We start from the raw sequence: 23,757 nt of genomic DNA, 5'->3' as shown, positions 1-23,757 counted from the left end.
TGTGTGTGTGTGTGTGTGTGTGTGTGTGTGTGTGTGTGTGTGTGTGTACACATATGAGTTGGGGTTCAGGAAGGTGGGAGCTAAAGCTTTGTAGGTCCTGAGGGCCGTGACAAGGGAGCTTACTGCCTCATAGGCTGACCTGGAAGACCTGAGCTTAAGGGAGAAGAAGAATGGGCACATTTCTATCCTGCCTCTGATAATCACAAGTTCTGTGACTGTGCAAGGCCCTTAGCCTCTCTCCACCATCTTGGTGCCAGACTAGGCTAATTAAGCTTGATGCTGAGAGGGGTTTCCCTGAGGCTCTCCTGTCTCCATTTCCAAGGGAACTAACTATACCTGGGGAGTTTCAAACTTAGGTGGAGCAACTAGAGTTTTACCTCTGGGTGGTGAATTTAGAAGAGGCTGAGCTGTTGCCCAGAGAATGAGCTCTTCCTACTCTTCCTTGGCCTCAAGGCAGCTTAGGATCTCCAAATCCCTCCATCTAGGGGTCTTAATGGTTAGAGCAGTGGGCCTGGAGTTAAGTGAGTTCAAATGCGGCCTTGGGCACTCACTAGCCCTGTGATGTTGGGCCAGGGTAGGTCAGAGGGTTCCAAGTCAAGCACTCTTTCATCTTTCTGCTTCCTTAGTAAGACTGACAACCCATCTGAAAGTGTTTGTGATCTTACAGAGTTGTCTGGGGCGCTCAGAGGTTAGGTTGACTTGCCTGTGGTCATGCTGCTAGCATGGGTCAGAAACAGGACTTGAACTCTGAGCCTTCCTGACTCTAAAGCTGACCCTCTGTCATTAGACCTCAGAGAATCCTCTCCTCCTTCAAGACATAGCTCAGGCCTCACCTATTCCATAAGTGTCTTTACTCCCATACTGCCCAGTATTTATCTACTTTGCCTTTATTCTCTATATTCTTTTATATCTTTTCTGGCTCATTAGAATGTAATCTTCTAGTGGTTAAGGACTGTGTCACTAATAGTGTTTGCTTCTCTAGTACCTAGCATAATGCCTGTATAGCACAATGCTTGTTGCTAATTCATTAGGCCACCTGTCTTCCTACGCGCTCTGCACATAGTAGGAGCTTCATACATAGCTAGCAAATTGAAAAAATTAATGAGTTGTAACTCTAAGAAAGAGTAATTATTAATGGTAGTAAGTGATTGATGAATATTGCCCTGCTCTTCCCATGTGTCTGTCCCATCCTCTCCTTTCTGTGTCTGTGCCTGGCCCCCATGTGTCCATCCCCTGGTTGTTCTTCCTCTTGGTTCTGGATATGCCCTCACGCTGCTGGTACTGGCACTCAGGTGTTCTTGCACTGTCATGGAATCAGCCCTCTGAAGGAGAGGAGCCAGCTCCATTTTCACAGAGGAGGAGATGGTATCAAGAGGTTTTGAGAAAAACAAACAGAGCTCATATCTAGTGGCTTGTAGGAGCCCTGAAGTGGGGGGTAGAATTCTAGGACCAGGGTGGGCAGAATATGGAATAGCTTCTACAGTGAGTCAGATGAGGAATTAATAAGGGAAGGAGGAGGAACTGAGATCTTTTTTACTTTCTTAGGCGGCACTATATTACATAGAGTGCTGTCCTCAAGTCAGGAAGACTCAGCTTCCTGCATTCAAGTCTGGCCTCAGACATGTACTAGCTGTATGACCCATGACAAATTCATTAACTCTTTTTGCCTCAGTTTCCTCATCTATAAAATGAGCTGGAAAAGGAAATGGCAAATCACTCCAGTATCTTTGCCAAGAAAACCCCAAAGGGGTCTGACCAAGAGTCAGACACAGTTGAAATGACTGAACAACAAAACTTGACTCAAGGTCCAGGACTTTCTCGACTGAATCATCTGTGTCTTGCTGCAGTGAGAGCCCAGATGAAACTGAATAACATGAATTTATAATAAACCCAGTCAGAACTGTTGGTCTGTGAATTCCTCTAGATCCATTCAGAAATAAGCACATAGGCACAGAGGAGATAGATTGTGTAAGTAATCCAGGGTTAAGATTGAGAAGCCGCAGGACAGAGGGGTGAGGGATTAAAGAGTAAGCAGCAGTATGCTTACTGTATTTGAGATTGGAAAGGAGTGGAAGTGAGGTCAAGTACAGTAAATGGCCTGAGAAACTACTGAGCACTGGAGGAACTATGCCCTTAAAAGGGCAACGAATAGATTTTAGGAGGGTTGATGCATAGTAAGAGATGGAGTGATAGGAGGTTATGGTCAGAGAGGAATATCCCATTTTTTGATTAAGGAAGCAAAATGTTTGTGGCTGATGGTGAAATCTAGGACAGACCAGACCCTTCATTTGTGTGATTGAGGTGGGGATAAAGGATTCAGTCAAGGAAGGGAGGAAGTTAGTAGGTACCAGACACTGAGCTAAGTGCTGTATGGATATTATCTCATTTAATCCTTAAAACAATCCTAGGAGGTAGGTGCTATTATTATCTCCATTTTACGGTTAAGGAAACTGAGGCAGACATCTACCAAATTACTTGCTCAGGGAAGGCTAGGTGGCACAGTGAATAGAGCACTGGCCCTGAAGTCAGGAGGACCTGAGTTCAAATCTGGCCTCAGACACTTAACACAAAAACTAGCCATGTGACCTTGGGCAGGTCACTTAACCCCAATTGCCCTCCAAAAAGCAAAAAAAAAAATTTATTTGCCCAGAATCACACAGGTGATTCTTGCTCTAGGCCCAGCACTTCACCACTTAACTGGAATTTAAGGAGACCTCGGAATTGGGAGGTATGGGAGTTTGACAGATGTGGATATAAGGAGATGGAAAGAAGTAGATGATGTTTAACAAAGTGTTGGAGTCCCCTTGCAAAGGCAGAAGAATATTACCTGGAGGTCACTATATGGTCTGGACTGGGTGGAAATTTTTAATTGAGTGAACTTAAAGGGAAGAAAAATTGCTAAGTGATAGTAAAGGAAAGTCTGCAAGTGGCAGTGAAGAGCAAGGAATATTCTTATTCACTCCTCAGGTCCTGCTAGATGATTTTTTGGAGGTTTAAGATCTGAGCTGGCAAGAGCTCAGGGCCTACTCTGGGCCTAAACTAGTATTTCTTATTCCGTGGCATCACTCATTTACAGAGGTTTCCAAATGAAGGACTGGACAAAGGGGCACCCCAGAACCACACTAGCCACCTAAATCTGCCATGGGTCCAGCACACTCCATGCCTTGGAGATTCTAGAGTCCCAAGACCATAGGGGGAGCAAGTTCACAGCCACACCTCGGCAGGGTGGTGGCATGAAAGCAGCTCACTTAGTTGTAGGAGGGTGGCTGACCATTTAAAGTGCCCTTTGGGAGTGTATTATTTTGTCAAAGTGTAACTACTAAAAAATGTTCCAGCCTAAGCAAAGAGAGGAGTTACTTTTTGCCCTTGCACAGCAGATGAGTACAGCTAGGTGGTGCCATAGTGAATAGAGTACCAGGCCTGGAGTCAGGAAGGCTCATGTTCTTGAGTTTGGATCCGGTTTCAGACATTCCCTGTATCACCCTGGGCAAGTCACTTAACCTTGTTGGCCTTACTTTCCTCATCTCTAAAATGAACTGGAGAAGGAAGCAGCAGTGTCACAAAGAGTCAGACACAACTGAAACAATTCAACAGCAGCAGCAAATTATGTTCTAGAAAACAGTGAATAGGAACAGAAAGAAAGAAAACAGGGCATGGGAACTCCTCTAGAACAGACTGTTATCTTGTTTCTACTACTTAAAAAGGACAGATTAATAGAAACTCACAGGAAGCTTGATGATGGTGTTCACCAATTTGTATTGCTTAGAAAATCGGTTTGATAAATGACCTCCCTCTAGTTAATCACACAGCAAAATTAAGATGGGAAATTTCTAGTTTCTGTACTTTTGAGGAAGATCTATTAACTAAATTTGCTTAAGTGATTTTTATTTCTATTACTTTTATTTTTTATGTCATTTCATTTGCATAAAGTATATTTCTTTCTAAAATATGATCTATTTTCCTACCTTATTTCAATATGCAAACATTTCAGAAGCATCTGTTAAATGGTTTTATCTTTTTGTTATATTATTTTCTTGAATTATCATCTTTGCTTTTTTTTGCCTATTTTTCCTGCCCTTTTACTAACTTTCCAAAGCTGCCAAAATGGTGCAGAAAACTGCCTGTAAGTACCAGTGAGGAGCTGATGAAATGCAGCCCTGTTTCTTTTAATAGATTTAGAATGTAGACGTTCTGTTCCCACTCAGTGCTGCTTTTGCTCTTAGAATAAAGGCATTTTGTTTTCACTGACTTAAGGCCCACTCCTGTGCTGAGTTAAGTACATACAAGGGCTATTTTTTGTGAAGAAAGGAACTTCACCATTCAAGCTTAGAGAGAGATCTTTAGTTCAGCTTGAAACATTTTGTCACTTTACTTGTCAAAATTGGAACACGATTAATACTTCAGACTCCAAGTCTTCTGACTCTGCACTTTATAGCCTTTATGGGCAAAAAGCAGCCTTCTGGTGGTTTTTGAGAAAACAAAGACTATTCCTTTAACCAAAAATTACCTAGAAATCCTCTGCCAGAAGAATGTGATTTATGTTTCCCATGGAACCATATTTCAGGGAAACAGGCTACAGTTGTAACTCAGATGGTATGCGCTTTTCATTTCTGATCAGTTTGAATTTGCTGATACCAAACCAAGGGGAGATTTGTAAAGGCTATTCTCTGTTAACCCGGTATCTTCTGAACAAAGGCAGATTTGGCCTTCCCTACAGTGAAGTCACAGTGAAAAGACTATGCGTCTAGACACACTGATAATAAAAAGGTAGTTGTGAACCCCAGCTTTATCTGTAGAACTAGGTAATACCTGATGTTCAAAAAATATTTTCAAAACTACTTTGAAAGAAGTAGATGGCCCTGAGAAGAGGTACAAAATTTTTATCTTCAAAATACTTAATGGAAGTATTCAACTGCTTTGACCCCCTTCTCTGTTGTGGTATTACAGTGGACTTAGCTAATTCCATCCTTGTTAATGGGTTTATGTTGATCACTGTTACAGAGGCGAACCTCCACAGAGCCCAGATTTTACCTGTAGTTTTTGACCTGTGCATTTAACAGAAAGGACACCAACATTTACACCCTTTGTGCTTAAGACATCTGGTCTTTCAAGGATACACAACCTTTCCTTTATTTAGGATATTTGCCCCCCATTTCTAGCCTTCCATGCCCCTGAAGAATTGGTTCCTTTTTTCATCAGATCCTCTGTATGTGAGTATATACCCACATATACATACACATACATATACATGGCATAGTGAACTTAGGGAAATATATGTATATATTACTATCAAGTTTTAGCAAATTTGCCTCTTTTTTCTCTTACTGTAATGGATTCAATTTCCTATTTTCCCTTGAGAGGTCCCCATCTTGAAATAACAAAATAAAATGGGCTGCGGTATGAGTAAAGGTACATGTATATGTCCATGTCCTCTTTAAATTCTCATTTGTTTTTGGCTCACTATTAGCTATGGGTGTTTGCCAGAGCACTGGATGTGATGTTGGTTTGGGGAAGTATCACAAATAGTGTCTTAGTGCCCCCTGACATCAACAGCTTATCTCTGTAGACTATGTATGAATGACGGTAGGTTTGCACAGGGACTCATTTTTAGCAGTTCATCAGACCAGCAAATGCTGTGTCATTCTTCTGAAATGACCCATCTCACACTGAGTGCTTCTCATTTTGTAACATCCAAAAAGCCTTTGCCTTTGGCATCTCATTGTGTTGGGTATCTTTACATGTAACTCAATGCCTGGATCATGTTGGCCATTAAATAGAAAAAGAGGGACACAGTTTGCCTTTGAGAGAACTGCCGTGGGCAGGTGTGGCTCTGGTTTGGGGGGCCAGAATCAAGTTAGGTGGTCAAGCACATGCCTGTGCCAAGAAAAAGGCAATATGAGATCTCTGATCACACAGATCAAGAAATGCCTCCATTTGCCTGTTTAAAAACAGGAGAATGAAGGGAGGACTGTGGGAGTAGCACTTAAGGTGTAAGGATACAGGGAAAGAGAATATCCAGGTGGATGAACTGCTGCTGTCTGTGTAAACTGCATGCCAGGACTCTTGAGGCCCTTCCTGGGGACACCAGCCATCTGAGCGTCTGGGTTTCGCTGTTAAGAGTGTCCCTCTTTGTAGTGCTGTTGTCCCCTCATTCTCCACTCCAGCCTTCCTAGAAACTAGAAGCGTGTCCTGTTGCATGCCGGGCAGCTCCCATTACACACAGTGGTTTACTAAAGCTGCAGTGTGTGGCAAGTTGTTTCTTTTGGTTATAACTGTATTTATTTTATTCATGGCTTCACCCAGTGGGACTGGGCTAGGAAGCCTGACCTTGGCAGGACAAAAGAAAATCAGAAGAGCTAAAGAATCCAACTAACTTTTCTCTTTTCTTTGCTTCCTGATGCATCCCCTCCCCATCCCACCTCTAATCTCCACCTCCCCAAATCGTTCTTTAGGATGAATCTCTTCAACGCCTGCAGAAGGAATCTGATATCTTACAGAGAACATATGCACACTACTTTGATCTAACGATCATCAACAATGAAATTGATGAAACAATCAGACATCTGGAGGAAGCCATTGAGCTCGTTTGTACAGCACCACAGTGGGTTCCAGTCTCCTGGGTCTATTAAGCCTCTCACCAGATAACTGAAGAATTCTGCCGTATCTGGGAACCACCTCATACATGAAAAAACCTCTTCATTACTGGCCTTGTGTCAACAGGTCTTGGCTCCTAGAGACTACCTAGATGTAGTATGACCTAAATTTAACTATTGTCATGTCCAAATAGATAGGAGGAGGAAAAAAAATTAAACACTAACTTAAAGAGACAGTATCTTTTTTAATCAGTTCTCCTAAACTTTAATAAAAATGTATCTTTAAATGTATGTATTATTCAATCCTTTGGAATGTTATATTTTTGGAAATCATAGCTTTTTATTTCAAAGGCCCCTTAAAACTGCACAAAATAGATGCTGCTTTCTATAATCTATTTTAATAATAATAAAAAATAATTCTGTTACCTTGACATGGGGGTGGAACACTACATTCTTTTTAGAGTCTGATTTTATGGATTGGAATATCTTGCTTTCCTTTATTTATTTGAAATTATCTAGTGATTACAAAACATTTTTAAAGGCCTTTTTTCTCTTTTTTTTAGAATAGTATTTTTGTTAGGTACTTTTATGTAACATCCAGATAATGTGATACTGTCTCTTTGAAGAATTCTGTCAGCCTTTTAGAGATTTGAAATTGGGTCTTGACTCTTAATGCATGTGGACAGTCGCAAGCTTTCATGCTGTTGGTGTATCTGTGTTGAAAAAAAAACTGTATTCTACAGCAAAAGTACATTCCGTTCATGGGGAAACTACCCAAGGGAATAAAAATAAAATGTTATGACTAAGTTGTAAACCTATGCACATCCCTTGCATTTTGGGCAACTTTATAAAAAACTGATTTTTATTAATAATAATCATGTAGTGAAATGTGTTTGTAATTTTGTCTCAATTTAATTTGTTGTAAGGTGGGAGGGGGAATTGCTGGTTTCATCATTTTGGATCTGTGTTGTCTGAGAGTATTAACGTTTTAATTCAGCAAAGAAATGCAGATTTTTAATATGTATGTAATTGTTTTAAATTTACCCATTTTAAATGAAAATAATGTGCAATGAAGAAACCAGTTTAGGCATTTGCTATAAACTGAATATTCCAAAAAGAGTCATCTTTGACAGCCCTGTAAATTCCTTAAGAATGGTAATTGACACTACAGTTTGACCAATTTTTTTTTTTAAATACACTTCCTTTTATGTGTTCAACAATTAAATGCCTTTGGGTCCTTCATTTCATTACAGATTGGTTCAGTTTTGAAAATCAGCACTTTTAGATTTTATACATTGGATGATAATTGAACCATGAGAAGGCCCTAGAGTGAATACAAGTCTGCAGTGCCCTCCAGGGGTCCACAGCCAACAACTCGAGAGCACAACTTGAACAATTTCTGACCCCTAGAGAGCAGTCAGCCATATATTTACTTGAGGACCGTCTGGGAAGGCTGCTTCCTCTTGCTTTATCCCTTGGCACAGGTGAATTTTTTATTTCATGTTACTTGAGAGGCATTGACCATCTCATCACCCTCCTATGACATCACATTCTGCTAGTGCAAGTGGTCAGAGGCTTGGTGTTCCTCATACACTTTATTCCATACATTAGTGAAGTTTTGTTTTGTTTTGTTTTGTTTTAATTAGTGTTTGTGATGTAAATTTTTCATAGTATTATGTGGTTCATGAAAAGAGTACATCATTTTTGTCCTTTTATGATTGAGTGCAACAAATTTTATAGGTAAAATGGCCTGTGCTTGATTGTATTGAAAATAGCCTAGGTTACTCTGTGCCTTGGCAGGACTAGCAGGATGTGTTCCTGTCAAAAAACCTTTCATTTAAAGGACCAAATGTATTAATAGTGCACAATTTAGAAATTGGCAGCTCCCTCTCATGGCTCCTGTTGTTACAATGCCAATGGCCATGACAAGATAATTTAAAACTTACTAAAGCAAATTGTTAAATAAGGTTCATGACCTTCAGAAACAGACATACTGGAAGTTGGTCATCTACTCAAGACACGTACAGATACTTGCAGATCTTATTCCTGACTTTATTATGTGAATCAAAAAAAATATATTTTGGTACATTCTAGTATCACTATGAGCCTGAGAAAATTTAAGCCTAGTGAGTTATTCACTTGATGGTACTGACCACAATCAGGGCTCATTTCCGTTTTCATGAGCCTCCTCTACCTCATTTCCCATCAAAGCACAAGAACAAACAATTCATGAAATGGGAAACAAAACAACAACAAAAAAAAACTTCCCTCCTTTTTCAGTGGAGAAATTGATCCACTTCCTGGTCAGATTTCCAGATGAAGTCATCTTAAATTGTCATTGTATGTATATTAGATTTGTTAAATGAAGCGACTGTTTTAGAAGTAGTACTGCTGTTTGTACCCATCAGAAAGGACTTGATTCTTGTTCTAATAAATAGAAATAGTCATTGCTTGAATTCATATAGCCCCTTTCTTCTGAAGAACCCAGATGCTTCACCTCTCATCAAGCTCACCCTGAGTGTTGTGCAGGGGTGAATCTGTTCTTGTCTAGTTCACAAGTGGGGAAACTGAGGTATTGAGTAATTGAAAGAGGAAGCTAGAACTGAGATCTGCCAGTTCCTTATTGACCACTCCTTCCACAAGACTGCACTGATACAATCTGATGAATAAGAACTGTATGTTTCCATTACTATGCCTTTCTTTCTCAAAAACCATCTCCCCTATTTAGTAAAATTAAAATACTTGGATTCTGGAATTCTGTCTTGTTGTTCCTGCTGTTGCTTCATCATTACCCACTCTACACACTTGGCCACTAGACAGAAAGTGTTTGTACGACTTCACTGTTTCTATTCCATTGAGAAAACCATTATCTTTCACTTTAATGTGAAAAAATTAAACTAGAAATGAATAACTGAAAATTCAGTAAAATGCTAAAACCCCTCTGTTTGGAAAAGTCTTCACTGTGGCAAAGAGAGCAGCATTTTTGTTATGTTGAATTCTGTGTCTAGAAAAAGAAGTTGTCTTTTCTACTCATGAGCTACTCTAGGTGTCAGGAAAATGTTGTTCACTTGAATAGTTCTGAAGTTTCCCACGTCAACAATAACTATTAAAGTCGTTTCCCAATGCAATTTAAATACCTCTTGAGTTAAGAGCTATTTTTCAATAATTGCTTAGATGCTAGATTGCTAAATAATTGCTTAAGAAGGAATTCATTTCAGCATTTATCAGGCACCTACTATGGGCAAGGCAGGACAAGTACAAAGATAAATATAATACAAGGAAAAATGAGATGAGGACAAAGAAGAGGTTCTGACAAAGAGGTGGGGGAAAATTTGAAGGAGCGAGAGAGAGTTCATTTTCTGCCAGGGGAATTGGGGAGTGCTTCGTGGAGGTGATGGCCCCTGAACTGATGAGGAGGAAGTATGCTCCAGGCCTGATAGATAAGTTTTGTGACCATTCAGAAGACACTGTCTCAGTCTGTTGTATTGAACTGGCAGGATATTTAGGGAAGTCAAAGAGTTTGTTGGATTAAGGAATGAAGCCAGCATGTGTCTTTAGGGTTCTGCAATCAGTGTCACATTACTTGAGGTTCTCAGTGATAAATATTTCTCCTCAATTATAACAGACCTGGATTTCTGTCTTCTTAAGGCCCATGTACAATAAAGAGCTGTAATTTCTGCAGAGGAATTGTACCCAAAGTAAAGAAGAGACAGGAAGGAAACTGCTGCTCCTTAAAGGAATAAAGAGCTAAAAATCAGATTGCTCTCATCCTACTGAGGTCATCTTCCTTTATTCTAGGACAGCACATTAACTTCTTAACCTGAGGCAAAACATATTCAAGATAGCCTGTAAATTAATTCTTTCATACACTTAAAAAAACACCTAAGGTGATATCTTCCTGGAACAAAGATCCCACAGTAAACCTAGCACCTTGTGATTTGGAATTTCATAAACAATTTTCCTTTTTATCCTCATTTTTTTCTGGCCTCTTCCCCAGGCAGCTGTTCTTTTCCATTATCCAACTGATCCTTTCACAATTAAATACAATTATTACTACTGTCCTCTTTAAGAAGGGTTATAATGCTAAAGACAAGTAAGGAAGACTGGTTAAATTTCCTCTTACAATTTGTCATTGATATTAAAGGTGCCTGATCTCCTTTCTCTTTCTCTGGACTTCCAGTTAATCCTTTTCTTTGAAAGATAACTCTTCTGCAATAGCCCACAAAGCTTTGGGCTTTTGCTTGTTTTGTAAAAGGTTTCTCTTTCTAATCTTCAAGAAGTAATTTTTTTTTTCCCACATCTCCTTTGGATGGAGTGTAATCATCCCTGGATATTTATGTGGATCCATGATCTCATCAGTTCAGGAGTTCTCTCCAACAATGCAGATGGCAACCTGTCTGTGGCTGCCAGTCCCAAGAATCTCTTTTCCAGTCTCTCACAAAGGGTCCGCCCCCACATGATGAAGGCTCTTCTCATTTCTTCTCAAAATCATGAAGGTACCAGTGCAACTCAATGGCTCTTATCCCTGCCATCCCTAGGTCCCACCATGTGACCAATTCATCTTTTCTTCTGGTCCTGCAGTTCTCTGAGGATGCCCTCTGGTCCTGTTTCTTTTTGGCATTCTTCACTGGTTTTGTGTTTCAGGCTGCTCACAGCTGCTGTGTGCCTCCCTATGGACCTCCTTGTAGTGCTCATCTTTAGTTCTTAGGCAATGTCTGTGTCTTGCTGCTGTATAAGCAACACTGGTAAAAATATCATTATTGAAAAGATGGACCTTTGCTTTTGTGAGAGGACTGGGGTCAGTAAAACAGCTTTGCAGTTTCCCAGAAGCAGCCCAATCCTTTCTCCTTCTGAATCCTGGGTCCAGCTTCTTGCTGAGCTTTACTCTTTGTTCCAGTTATACATAGGATTAGACAAACTCAATATGACGTCTATTCACATGCTTCCTCTGCTTTCCTGTGTGGATGCAGTGTTCAGAGGGCACAGTGTCATCTGCAAACAGGAGCATTTGGAGGACCTCACTATCTACAAGGACCTAGACTGAGTTGCATCTCTTCTGCTATGGTGGCGAACGTTCTTGGGGAACAGATTGTTATTACATTTTCCAAGGAATTTTGAGTGACCTTGATGTATGGATGAGAGACAAATCATTGTGAAGGAGCCTCTCAGGCAGCATTTTGTTCTACTGCGTTAAAACTTTTTCATAATAGACAAACATAAAAATAACGGAATCTTACATTCTCTACCTCTTTCAGTTAATTGTGAGGTGGTAAAGATTTGGTGCGTTGTTGAATAGAGGTTGCAAAAACCTGCTTGTTCCCTACTAATATCCTCATTGAGGATGCCCTCAGTTTGTGTGTGAGTCTCATAAAAAAAAATTTGTGTAGATGGGAGAGTAGCCTATAGATAAGTCTTTATTGATGTTCTCTTGGTCACCCATTTTTTCAACATCAATAAGGTCCAAGATTTTTTCACACTTTGGGTATCTCTCATCCTTCAGATACCATGTACATGAGTCCATCATTGATCCCACAGTTTTATCACTCTTAGAATAAATTTCATCTATATATACTTGGTCTGTTTCCCATATTCCCAAATATGGCTTTTTCCATATTTATCCTCTCTAGTGCCATTACTACCTCCTCTCTAAGAACAGCTGGGACTATGATAGTAGAAGCCAGGTGGTCCATTGGTGTTACTGTGATATTAGAGACCAGTGGTAGGGTGGTCCACTATCTCTAAGTTAGAAAAGTTTGCTAAAAATAGTTTTTGTAAGGCTTTTCCATTTTTCTTGTTTGCAGTCCTTCCATTTTCATCCTTGAATGCCCTTTGAGATGACTTTGCTTAATTTTATATCTTGCCATGATTTCTTTATGCTGGTTTTATTCTTTACTACTTCCCTGTGCTTTATGAGACGATTCTGCTCATAATCCTCCGTCATTCTTCACTAGACTTTGCAGGTGGGTTTATGTTCTATCCTGTGGTTGCCTTTGGCATCTGTCTCTCCCCCTCTACACACATGCACTCTGTCCCTCTCTTTTGTTTATTCCTTTTTTTTTTTTTTTTTTTTTTACAAATTCTAATGTTAGCTCTAATGGTCTGACTATTCAGTTGTTGCTGCTGACTCAGGGATAATTCCCAAATCAATAACAATTCTTTTCTTGTCAGTTAAAAGTCAATGTTTCATTCTTTATAGGGTTATTTGGTGCTCACCATGTCCAGTGCCTACCAGTTCTTTAAAGAAAGTGTTCATGATGTAGAGACGTGAGGCTTCTGTAGGCAATCTATAAGCCATCAGCCTCTCTCATTTCTTTTTCCTGGACCATACTCTCCCATCTATTTCTCCTCATCTTTACCTGCACCAAGTATCAGAGAACATAGTTTGATTTGAGGGATCTTCATAAATTTCCTCTCCCACTTCATCCACAACTCATGTTACTGCATCATATGCAATCATTTTCCTGGTGATCTCTTTGCAATTACTTTCCCTTAGTACTGCAATATATGATGACTGATATTCCATGAAATAATGTTTCTTGTGGCTTTTGGGCATAGAGTAATACCCACTCAAACTGCTTTTCAGGACTCCAAGGAGTATTCATCAACTGTGCTGCCATATGGCTGCAACTCCCTTTTTCTGGTTTTGTTTATTGCAAGAATGTCAAGATCAATAGCATTCAGTTCTTCCAGCCCTATGTCCACTCATTGGTCATTAGACAAGAAGAATCTCATATTTAGAGGACCAATAGTCAGGTTGAAGTTTGCTTCTGATCTAAAGCTCTGTGACTTTTAAATCCTATAGCTTTTCCCCATGAAGACATATATCAATTTCCTTAAGTTACAGCCAGAGTTTCTTGGATAGGGAAAGCAAGTCAGTAAATTTGCAATGGCAGATGTATCTAGAAAGTATGTAAGGGGAGTCAGTCACCACATGGGCCATGCCAGGAGTATAATGAATGATTAGTTCATTCTTTTTTGCTGCCATGTATTTATATTTCAGAAGTTAAAGTAAACACGTCCTTAAAATTGGTAAGGAAGACAACCGTTTACAAAATTCCTAACACAGTCTCTTAGGCAGTCCTATGTATTGTTGTATAGACATATTATCTCTGAGTGGGAAGAAAAGTCCTGCTTTTTACCACCTAGGGATCTTCCATCACCACTCACCTGACACCTCATCACTATCCTGCACCTGTGTGAATGGACTGAGCAAAAGAAAAGAGGTTATTAGTCACCATGCAGGAGGTTCTGTTTCTGACCCCAAGCACACCTCCCTAACTACAGATGTGTTTTTAAACATATAGACATGTGTACATCTCACCTTTGTCCCCTCTTAACCCTGGGACTCGGTTACTTTTGTGTGTTATCTCACTTATCTCTGTTTTGCACAAGTGGCCAGTGGTTTCACTGGGTCTTAGGAAATAGTCAAGATGTTAAACTGATCCTATGTCTAGCCCAGGAGGAAATGCAGTCTGTGTTATAGGAGTTATACTTGGGAGTAGAAATAGAAGCTCCTCCACAGGGACCCCTTTTTATAAAAGAGAAGGAATTTGGGGGGATTTATTTACAATCTAAATAGTCCCAAAATGTCATCTGTACCAGGGGGAACCGCTGTGTGCAGTGGGCAGGGTGACGTGTTATGGTAGCACAATTCCTGTGTGCTAAGAACACAACATCATGTTTGTTTTATTGTAATTAAGGCGTGTGGCAATTGCAAACCCAATTCTCGGGTTGTTTTTCATAAGATTTTACCAACGTGTTCTTTTTTCTCTATGTATTATTACCTTTTTATAAAAGGTTTTGAAGTATTGTCTCAGTGATAAAAGAGCAAGATGTTAATGGTTATTGTAAATTTCACCGTATCCAATTGTAAGTATTTACAGGGTACAGCAATGCCTTAGTATGTAATAGCATTTGTGCAGGAGATGTCCTTCAGCACTCAGACAATGAAGGAATTTAAAAGGTCCAGATTCTTTGTATATGTCCTACTTTTTTTCTATGTGTGTCTATTTACATGCCTTAGCAGCATACCAACCTTCCCCTTCCTGATTTTTTTGACCTATTGTCAGAGTAAACTTAAAGCTGATGTAAAGGATGTGAGAAGTAAATGAGTTAATGAACCCTATGAAATTATCTATTGTATGGAAAGGGGAAGAGGAGAAACTTCATAGTATTATTTGTAGAATATACATACCTGTAGGATGCTGTGTTATGGGAAACCGTAGAAATGGGCTTTTGTCATTTCAAAGTTGGAGAGAACAAAAAAAAGTATGAATAAACTGTATAAAACATGAAAAAACAATTGTCTGTTCACATCACAGGCAAAAATCCTTGGAAGGATTAGAAGAAACGGCCTGATGGATTTTAACAAGGCCTACTCTATTCTAATTTTAGCATGTACAGACAGGTATGAATATGTGGCAGAAATTGCTATCAAAGTGCCTGGGAACAAAAGAGACATTCTCTCACTGGCTCCCAAAAGAGTATCTCATCCGACTTCACTAGTAACACCTGCGTAGGTGTCTGTCTTGCTTCATTGCCATTGCAAGATTTCCATCTCTAAGAGCTGTTATATTTCAGTCACTTGTCAATTTGATACAAATTTAAAATAACTCCAGGTTCTTTACTATAATTACAACATCACACAAAAATAGGGGGAAAAAATTTGATTTAAGCAATGTAAGGACTATTGAATCAAAAATACGTCTTTACTTTGATTCCAGGTTTTTTTTATAGAATGCCTCAAGGGTTTTTTATTCTGTAAAAAACAGCTTCCAGAACTGTTCTTCTTTACTTAACAATGCCCCGTTGCCTTTTGTATATTTATGGGCGCATTTTGATTCAGACCTCAGCCTAAAACCTGAGGAAGAAGTTCTAGTTTCTTATTCTATACACGTATTTCTTCTTATTCCATCCATCAATCAACAAGCATTTATTAAGAACTTACTATGTGCCAGACCCTACTGAACCTTGGGAATGCAAAGTCAAAAAATGAAACAGTCCATACTCTTAAGGAGCTTATAACAGTGAGATCAGATGAATTTTCATACTCCTATTTCTATACATAAAACTTCACAGAGATCAGCAGGAATAACCCACTGACAGTTCTGCTGTGACTGACTCTAATGAAATAAATAAAGTAGAAAATATTTGCTTTACTGGCATCATCTTCACTTTACAGAAAGATCCACCCAAATGAGCTATGATCCTAATGCATTTCTACTTTTTAAATGTATATGCAACAGGCACTAATTTTACCAATGTGTTTTAATTTACAAACAAGGTATATTTTCCCTTATGTGTCAGCTCCATGAGGACAGTACTAATAATAGACACATATTCTACATATGTAGAAGACTCTTGGTCTTCACAACAATCTGTGAGTTAGATACTGTCAGACAATAGAATGAGTATTTTTTTTTCCCATTTCACAAGTAAGGAAATTGTATTCCAGACAGATTAAATGACTTGTCCTCATCACATAGTAAGCAGCAGAATCAGGATTTGAACCCAATACTCTCCATTGTACCACACTCGAGCCTAAGACTCGCCTCATTAGAGTCTTGGAGAATCATGTTCAAGGAAGATAATATTTTTACTTCTTGAATTATTTTAGTTCTCAAAATTTTAGGAATCGATATCAAGAGCAGTGTAAACATATACAAATATGTATACATACATATGGAAATGGTACACCGATTTTGACCAAAATCCAGTCACAAAGTGTTTGGGTTGTTTTTGTTTTTTTTTTTCTAATTTGACGACCTTCCAGGTTGTAGCGGAAATTACCAAAACATTTGTGTGTTGCTTTGCTTCTATCAGAAATAGTTTGCTTGTACATATAAAACAAGAGGTATAACCATTGCCCTGATTCATTTTCTGTACCTTGTGGTATTAAGGACATATACTGAACATTAGTAGTTAGGTTAAAATATGAATATGAATGTTTATGTTTCTGTATTTTTCTCATTTTGCCCCACTTTCATGATTTGATTGAATAATAACTCCAAGCACTGTCCCTTGAACAGCAGAAGAGCAAATTCCGATACCAGAGTATTGGCGTTATTATTAACATAGCATAATGATTTTAGCTCCAGGCTTTATAAAATATAACAAGTATATGTTTAGAGTTGATAATGCAAGAAAGTCAGTTCTAGAAGAGGAGAGGACAAGAGAAGGGAAGTTCTAGGAGGTGACGTTAAAGTGCTGGGTAACTGGCCCATTAATTGGTTTGATTAAGGTATAGGACCCAAAAATGAGTTCCAGTTAATGTCAGCACAGATATGTAATACAGCTGGCCATTGTGCATATGTATTTCATAAAGAAGTTTCCAGATTTAATGGGTTCATCCCCAGTCTCCTCCTACTTTCTACTTCTACTGTGTGTCCTCAACCTTGCAGAATAATATTGATGCCTCTAACTGGAGTGAAGGAGACTTAGAGTCGAATCCTCTTCAAATACTAGCTACACCCTGGGCAAGTCACTTAACCACTGTCTGCTCAGTTTCCTCATCTGTAAAATGGGAATAATAATAGAACATATCTCCCAAGGTGGTTGTGAGGATAAAATTAGACGTTTGTGAACCTCTTTGCCAACCTTAAAGTCATATGTACACGATAGTTTATTCATTATTGTTATATAGCATTGGCCCTTCCCAGTGGTGCTACACCACTCAATAAACCATTTAAGAGTCTGCTTTGTAGCAGGCCCTGTAGTAGGGATATAAATACAGAAATGGCACTGACCCTATCCTCATTTTCTTCTGCTGGGGAGATAAATCACCTCAACAAGCAGTGGCCAGAAAAGGAAAATTTGTTGTGGGAAATTATAGGGATTGCTATCAGAGTCATCCACAGGAGGGGGCCACACAGTCCCCCACAGAGATGGTAGCACTGACTGGACTCTAAGCAAGAAGCAGAAAGCAGGGAGTGGTGTAGTGTGCGCTACAGCAGGAAAGGTGTCCAGGCCAGGTGGATGATGGATATAACGAGGCTGGGTCTGGGGCCAGATAACGGGGAGCTGAGCTGAGGACTGACTCACTTTCCGATCTGGGCAGCTCTACTTTACCCAGAACCTGGGTAAATTAGCTCCCTAGGGATGGGGGTGGTGGGACGGGACTAGGGACTGCAAATGTTCCATTGAAGCCCGGTCACATCTGCTCTTTGATACCACTGAAAGTATGAAAATGGCAAGTTGACCAATGAATTTAGAGCAGGAATGGATCATAGTGATCATTCAGTTCAACCCTTTCATTTGGCACCTGAGGAGAAGCCCAGAGGGCCCGAAGACATACAAATTGGAAGCAGCAGGCAGGGCCATTTATCTGAATTCCAGTCACCTCCCCATCACCCCCACCTCCAAATTTAGCACTCTGTCCACTCTATCAACCCTCCCTTCCAGTGACAAGTGCTCCTTTGGATGGTCTGGTTCCACTCAACCAGCTCAGAAGGCACACACATCCTTGGAAACGTCATATATGAAGAAGAACTCACACGGAGAATGTTGTAACTTAAAATGCTCAAGATCTCTATCCCAAACCCAGTGTCACAAGATGGCTGCCCCTCCTGCTGGACCTGAAGGACCTCTCCAGACCAGCTCCGGCTCTCACCACCGGGAGGGCTCTGAAACGTTACAGGCTATCAGCACTGCTTTTTCCAAGCAACTGGAAAATGTTTTGTTTCTTTTTGTCTTTTTCCTACCACAAGCTATTTTAGAACTTAGAAGGAGTAAACCCTAACCTAGGCCCTAACACATGGGAGTGGAATGAGGGGTACTTTTTCATATTACTCTTTATACATACATTTATTTTTAATGCCAGAAAATTCCCATCTGTGGCATATAGGTATTTATTTTATCATGTTAACATGTTGGCAGGGCTAAGGGGTGTACAATTCTCCCCAAAAGTCACATTTTTTTAGACATTTCCTTCCTAATGGGGCATTCTTCCATGCTTAAAGGTGCATCTCCCTAAAGAAAGATGAAAGAATAATGTGGGGGAGTTCCCTTTTTCTTCCTTCCACAATCCTCCTACCTCAGCAAGGTACTGAGGGAATCTTGCAATAGAACAGGCCCTCACCTGTCTAGCCCCCTGCTCTTTCTGCATTAGACAAGACAGGATGACCCACTGGGCTTCACAGAGCTTTTCTCAGCATTGCCTTGTTCCCTTCATACCCAAGTTATGTATACTCAAGCTGGGGGAGGGGGACAGAGGAAACAAAAGCAGAACTAACAGTTCTGGGCCTCTTTGGCCAAGAATGAGAAAGGCAGCAGGAGCAGGTCAAGTTTGTTTTGGTTTTATTGTTGTTGTTTTTGTTTTTTGCTTTTTAGAGGGCAATTGGGGTTACGTGACTTGCCCAAGGTCACACGGCTAGTTTTTGTGTTAAGTGTCTGAGGCTGGATCCAAACTCAGGTCCTCCTGACTCCAGGGCCGGTGCTCTATTCACTGCACCATCTAGCTGCCCTGCAGGTCAAGTTTTAAGACTAGATTGTAATCTGTGATTTTTTTAAACAAATTTTTTCTGTTCCATTTTCCATTTTAAGAGATCCTTGTCACCGTATGCCCTGTTGAAATTACACAGCCCTTCACAGAGATGATGGAAATAGTGACTACACAAAAAGATTTGTTTGGGCATGGGTTTGATTTTGGATTTTTAATCACAGATGGTGATCTAGACCCTGAACACCTTATTTCTGCCTTGATTGCTTCTTTTATTCTTGGCTACGAGGTCCCATAGCTGTTATCTCTACTTTCGTTGAGTTCTGTGACCCAAACCCTGATTTTTCTGACTCCTTGAGAACACTCCAGGGTTCTACCAAGTTGTGTAGCCAATTAAAACATGAAGGAATCCTATAAATGCATGTGAATTTTTATTAAAAGTCTTTCAACCTATACCTTTCCCTTCCCTTCGTACCAAGAAGGTATATGATGTTAGCAGAAAGAATATGTCTTTTCTTGCCCGTCCTTCCTGTCTTGATCTAGAATCTTACCCCTTATTTCCTTTGTCTTCAAAGTTATGGGACATGCAATGATTTCTCAACTTTCATAGTTTCGTTCAAAAGGTGACATCTGGAAAGTACAGAGCTGCTTGTTGAGAATAGGCCCAGCCCAAGGCAAACTGTGAGAAAGGCAGATTGATTTCACCCTCACTTTCCCTCTTTGCTTCTTTCCACTGCTCCCTCCCACCACTCTTACTCCCCACTTAGCCCCCCCATGACGTCCCTTGGCCAGGTTCTAGGAGACTAAGGCCCCTCTCACAGCACACTTCATGCATGCTGACTCCATCCTCCAAAGGGCTTGTTCTCTGCTTTTCAAAATTATGTTACCTAATCTAAGCAAATTTTTTGATTAATACTGAGAGGAGAAAAAAATTTTGAGAAATGGTACAGGCATGTCAAATAGTATTAACTGGTTCTGGGGAAAACAGGATAGATGAAACAACATTAGAGGGGACAATTAGTTCCATAGGAACAGTGTTATTAAATGTTATGGACATAATGATGTATATTACAGCTTTAGCTCAGTTTTAGAGCTTTTTGGTGGTTGTTATAATTCAACAACAATTTTATTTTAACTACCTCTTCAAGAGACTTTGGATAGGGGAAGCCTACATGGAAAGTGATCGGTTAAGACTGAAACCCTCATTTTTTTTGTAAACCCTTTTTAGGGACAAAGAAAGGAGCAGCAACGGCCTGGAATCCCAGACAAGTCCTCTGTCATTCCAGGAGTCTGCCAGACATGCTCATCTAATGGATGGATCAACTTGGGAAATTAATGCCTTATAGGAAAATATGCTCTGTTGCCTATTGTCTCTTACTTAGCAAAACAATATTGGCAACAATTCACTCTTTCCATGTGCTGTCCACTTAAATGAATGAAGTTTCTCTTTCCTTTCTTAGGCCGCTAAGTGATATTCTCTCTGCATTGTGCTTACCAAGTGGTTTACAATTATTTGTTATTTATTCCTCATAACAACCCAAGGGAGGTGGGTAACATTTTTTCCCCAGAAAGGAAATGTAGGTATACAAAACATGTTCAGTGGATGGCATGAAATATATTACTGACTTTTTGGTCTTGCAACTTCTCAACAGTCACTATGATATTTATTATATTAATCATAGTGATCATCAGCCATGTATCAATGAAACTAGAAAATACAAATAGTATCTAGAGCTCTATAATCCAACAATACTGAATGGTTACAATTTTTAATGGAAGGCAGCTTCTAAGTTTGGGATATCAATTTACAAGGGTCAAAAAAAACATTAAACAAAACCTCAGTTCTGTCTTTTTATCTTGAAAAAGAAGAGTTTTCAGACACAGGGGTAAGCTTAATACCAGATGAGATTTTTTGCTGAATATCTAAAAATTGGAGAAAACACACAAAAAAAGTCAGTACTGAAATCTCAGCAGTTGGGAGGACTTTTATTTGGGGGTGGGATAGTGAGGGTGATACTTAAAAAGAAAAAAGCATCAATGAATCATTTAAAAAAATCAATGGAAGAGAGTGTAAGGAAGTTCAGAAGGGAACAGAGACAAGCAAAGCAGTGTTGGAACTACCATGTAAAATCTGAAATATACAGAAAAGAAATGACACCAAGATTACCTAGTGGAGATTCAAGATTTCATACACAGGCTTTTTATATTCTTTGTATAGGGAAATATGTGTGTCACCTTCATAATAATAAAAAGGAAGTTTTTTTTTAAAAAGTAAAATCAAGGAAAGTAAAAATAAATAAATAAAAAGAAAGAAATACAATTTCCTCCTCTCGATTGACAGATGAAGACTGCAGGTGTAGGATTTGGCATGTGCTGTGTGTATTTCTCACTCAACTGATTTTTATGAACTGGTTTTGTTTGTTACAAGGAAAGATTCAGTGATTGGCGGGGTGGAGAGAGTATATTGGATTGTGCTGTAAAAATCAGAACACAATAAACTTTTTTTAAAGAAATGAATGAGTATTCAAAACATCCGTTACCTTAAGAACCAAGTCTCAAATTGATAAACCAGGGTATCCTGCCTGAGGCAGCTAGGTGGCGCCATAGTGCATAGAGTGCCAGGTATGGAGTCAAGACAACTTCCTGAGTTCAAATCCAGCTTTAGACACATACTAGCTGTGTGACCTTGGGCAAGTCACTTAACCCTGCTTTATCTCCATTTCCTCATCTGTTAAATGAGCTGAAAGAGCAAATGGCAAACCAGTATATTTGCCAAGAAAAAATTGGGATCACAAAGGGTAAGACATGACAGAAAAACTACTGAATAACAACTTTCCTGCCCAGACCAAGGTTCTATATCCTGTTATTTATTCAACTACCTTATCTGGATTCCAGAAGAATTAGCCAGCACCCTTCTGAAGACACACAGCAACTGAGAAGAGACACAGTAGAAATACATTTCAAATTATCACCACTTCTTCAAGAATCTTTCCTGCTGTTTTTCACTCCATTGGAGGCTTTCATAATGGGTTTGGGTATAAGACACAAGGAGAGTCATTCAAAGCTACTTAAATTAACATTTATTAACTTGCAAGATTCAGCAAAGTCCCCACAGGAACATAACAGTCATTAATTGAAGACCCTGGTAATACCATTTTAACTCTAAAGTTTTCAAGATCATGTTAAAATTAGTATTAAATCTTGATCAGTGCTCAAAATTATTCATTTATTAAAATTATATTATTATAAATATAATATAAAAATATATTAAAATTATTCTGAATTTTTAATCTTGCTTCTCTGGATCTCATATTAATAAGGAGGGTTTAAATAAAAAGTTTCTTTAAAGGTGGTCCTATGCTTTTATTTTGAACCCCTAAATCCCAGAAAATAATCAAACCTTTACAAAGAAATCCACATGAATCTGCCAAATAAGCAAGCTGTCCACTTCCCTATATTATCAGGGCTAGGATCACAGAATCATAGATTTCAATCTGGGAGGAAGTACAGAGGCTATCCAGACCAATGCTCATTTTACAGAGAAGGAAACCAGGATCTGCAAAAATGGAGTGAATTGCCCAATATCACATAGAGAAAGGATTTGAACCCATTTTCTCTGATATCAAGAATAAGTTTTTCCACTGTTCCATATTAGAATTTACAAATAACTTGGGCTTCAAGGTTAACACTTATGGGATCTAAAAATAGATTTTGGGAATGACCTCCCTAGGTTATCTAGTCCTTCTGGCCTGTGTCTGCTACCATTTCAGTTAGTCTGCCTGTAAGACAATTACATGGATTGTCTGTCCAGGTTTGGGGAACCTGTGGCCTCGAGGTTGCATGTGGTCCTCTAGGTCCTCAAGTGTGACCCTTTGACTAAATACAAACTTCACAGAACAAATTGGGGCCTTGAGGCCACAGGTTCCCCACCCCCAGGACTCTATACCGTGTCAGAATCATCAGTGAAATTTTTTTTTCATTTTTCTATATATATATATATATATAATTTCTTTGGGGGGGGGTATTTAAAATGCTTTTTTTTAATTTGTCCTTTAAAAACAAACTTGGAAGAAGTAAAATCCAAAACTTGCCCTTTGCCTCTCACAACATAAATTATGTACAGTTCATAATGATCGCCGATACAAAACATGTCACGGACGGGGGCTCTGAGGGTGGGAGGGGCGAGGCCTAAAAAAGGGGGGGGGGGTCATCTCATCTGTTGTTTCGAAGGACAAACCTTGCTGTACAGCATACACAACACAAAATAAAATCTTCACGGGATTCACACTTGTCAGCGGGAGGTGGAGGGAGGGAAAGGGGGAAAGGAGAGTCCTGAAGATGAAGGGAGACTTGCAATGGGGAAACTGAAAATCAAGTATGTGCAAGTGTAAACCAACCCAAAATACAGACACGGGATTGGGGGGGGGGGGCGCTTCTTCACTAAGATCTGTAGGACTATCAGATATCTAGCATATGCTTACAAAGTCTGCCCCCCAAGCCCCTCTCCCTCCCCAGTCCCAAACCCTAAGCTGGGCTCCAGCCCAGTCTGGGGCCAGTTCCCAATGGGTAGAGCCCAAGTGCTCTCCAATCCTAGCAGCCTAGGCCTTCTGCTCTTGGAAAGGAAGGAAGAGGTCCAGTGGTTGGGGGTTGTGGGGGCAGGTCAGGGGTCTTGTTGCCTGGTTTACTTACAGCAGCTTCTCTTTGCTCCTTGTGGAGCTTGGGGCGGGG

The 23,757-nt window shown here is 39.7% G+C and overlaps 1 protein-coding gene across 12 annotated transcripts in view; it reads left to right on the top strand.

The window, feature by feature from the left end:
• Window positions 1–7,468, top strand: part of CASK (calcium/calmodulin dependent serine protein kinase) — a 490,128-nt gene extending 482,660 nt beyond the window's left edge. For all 12 annotated transcript variants that reach the window (XM_069065716.1, XM_069065725.1, XM_069065724.1 and 9 more), the window contains one exon: window positions 6,453–7,468. In XM_069065716.1, coding sequence (XP_068921817.1) covers window positions 6,453–6,629 — 177 coding nt within the window. In that variant the 3' untranslated portion in view covers window positions 6,630–7,468. The remainder of the gene's footprint in view (window positions 1–6,452) is intronic.
• The last annotated feature ends 16,289 nt before the right edge of the window (window positions 7,469–23,757 follow it).

This window comes from Petaurus breviceps, unplaced genomic scaffold, assembly GCF_028583685.1.
Source record: "Petaurus breviceps papuanus isolate PSGF00001 unplaced genomic scaffold, PetGlider_PUasm1.0 90700, whole genome shotgun sequence".
NCBI lineage: Eukaryota > Metazoa > Chordata > Mammalia > Diprotodontia > Petauridae > Petaurus > Petaurus breviceps.
The sequence above is the reverse complement of the archived record's forward strand: the minus strand, read 5'-3'. Positions and strand labels throughout refer to the sequence as shown.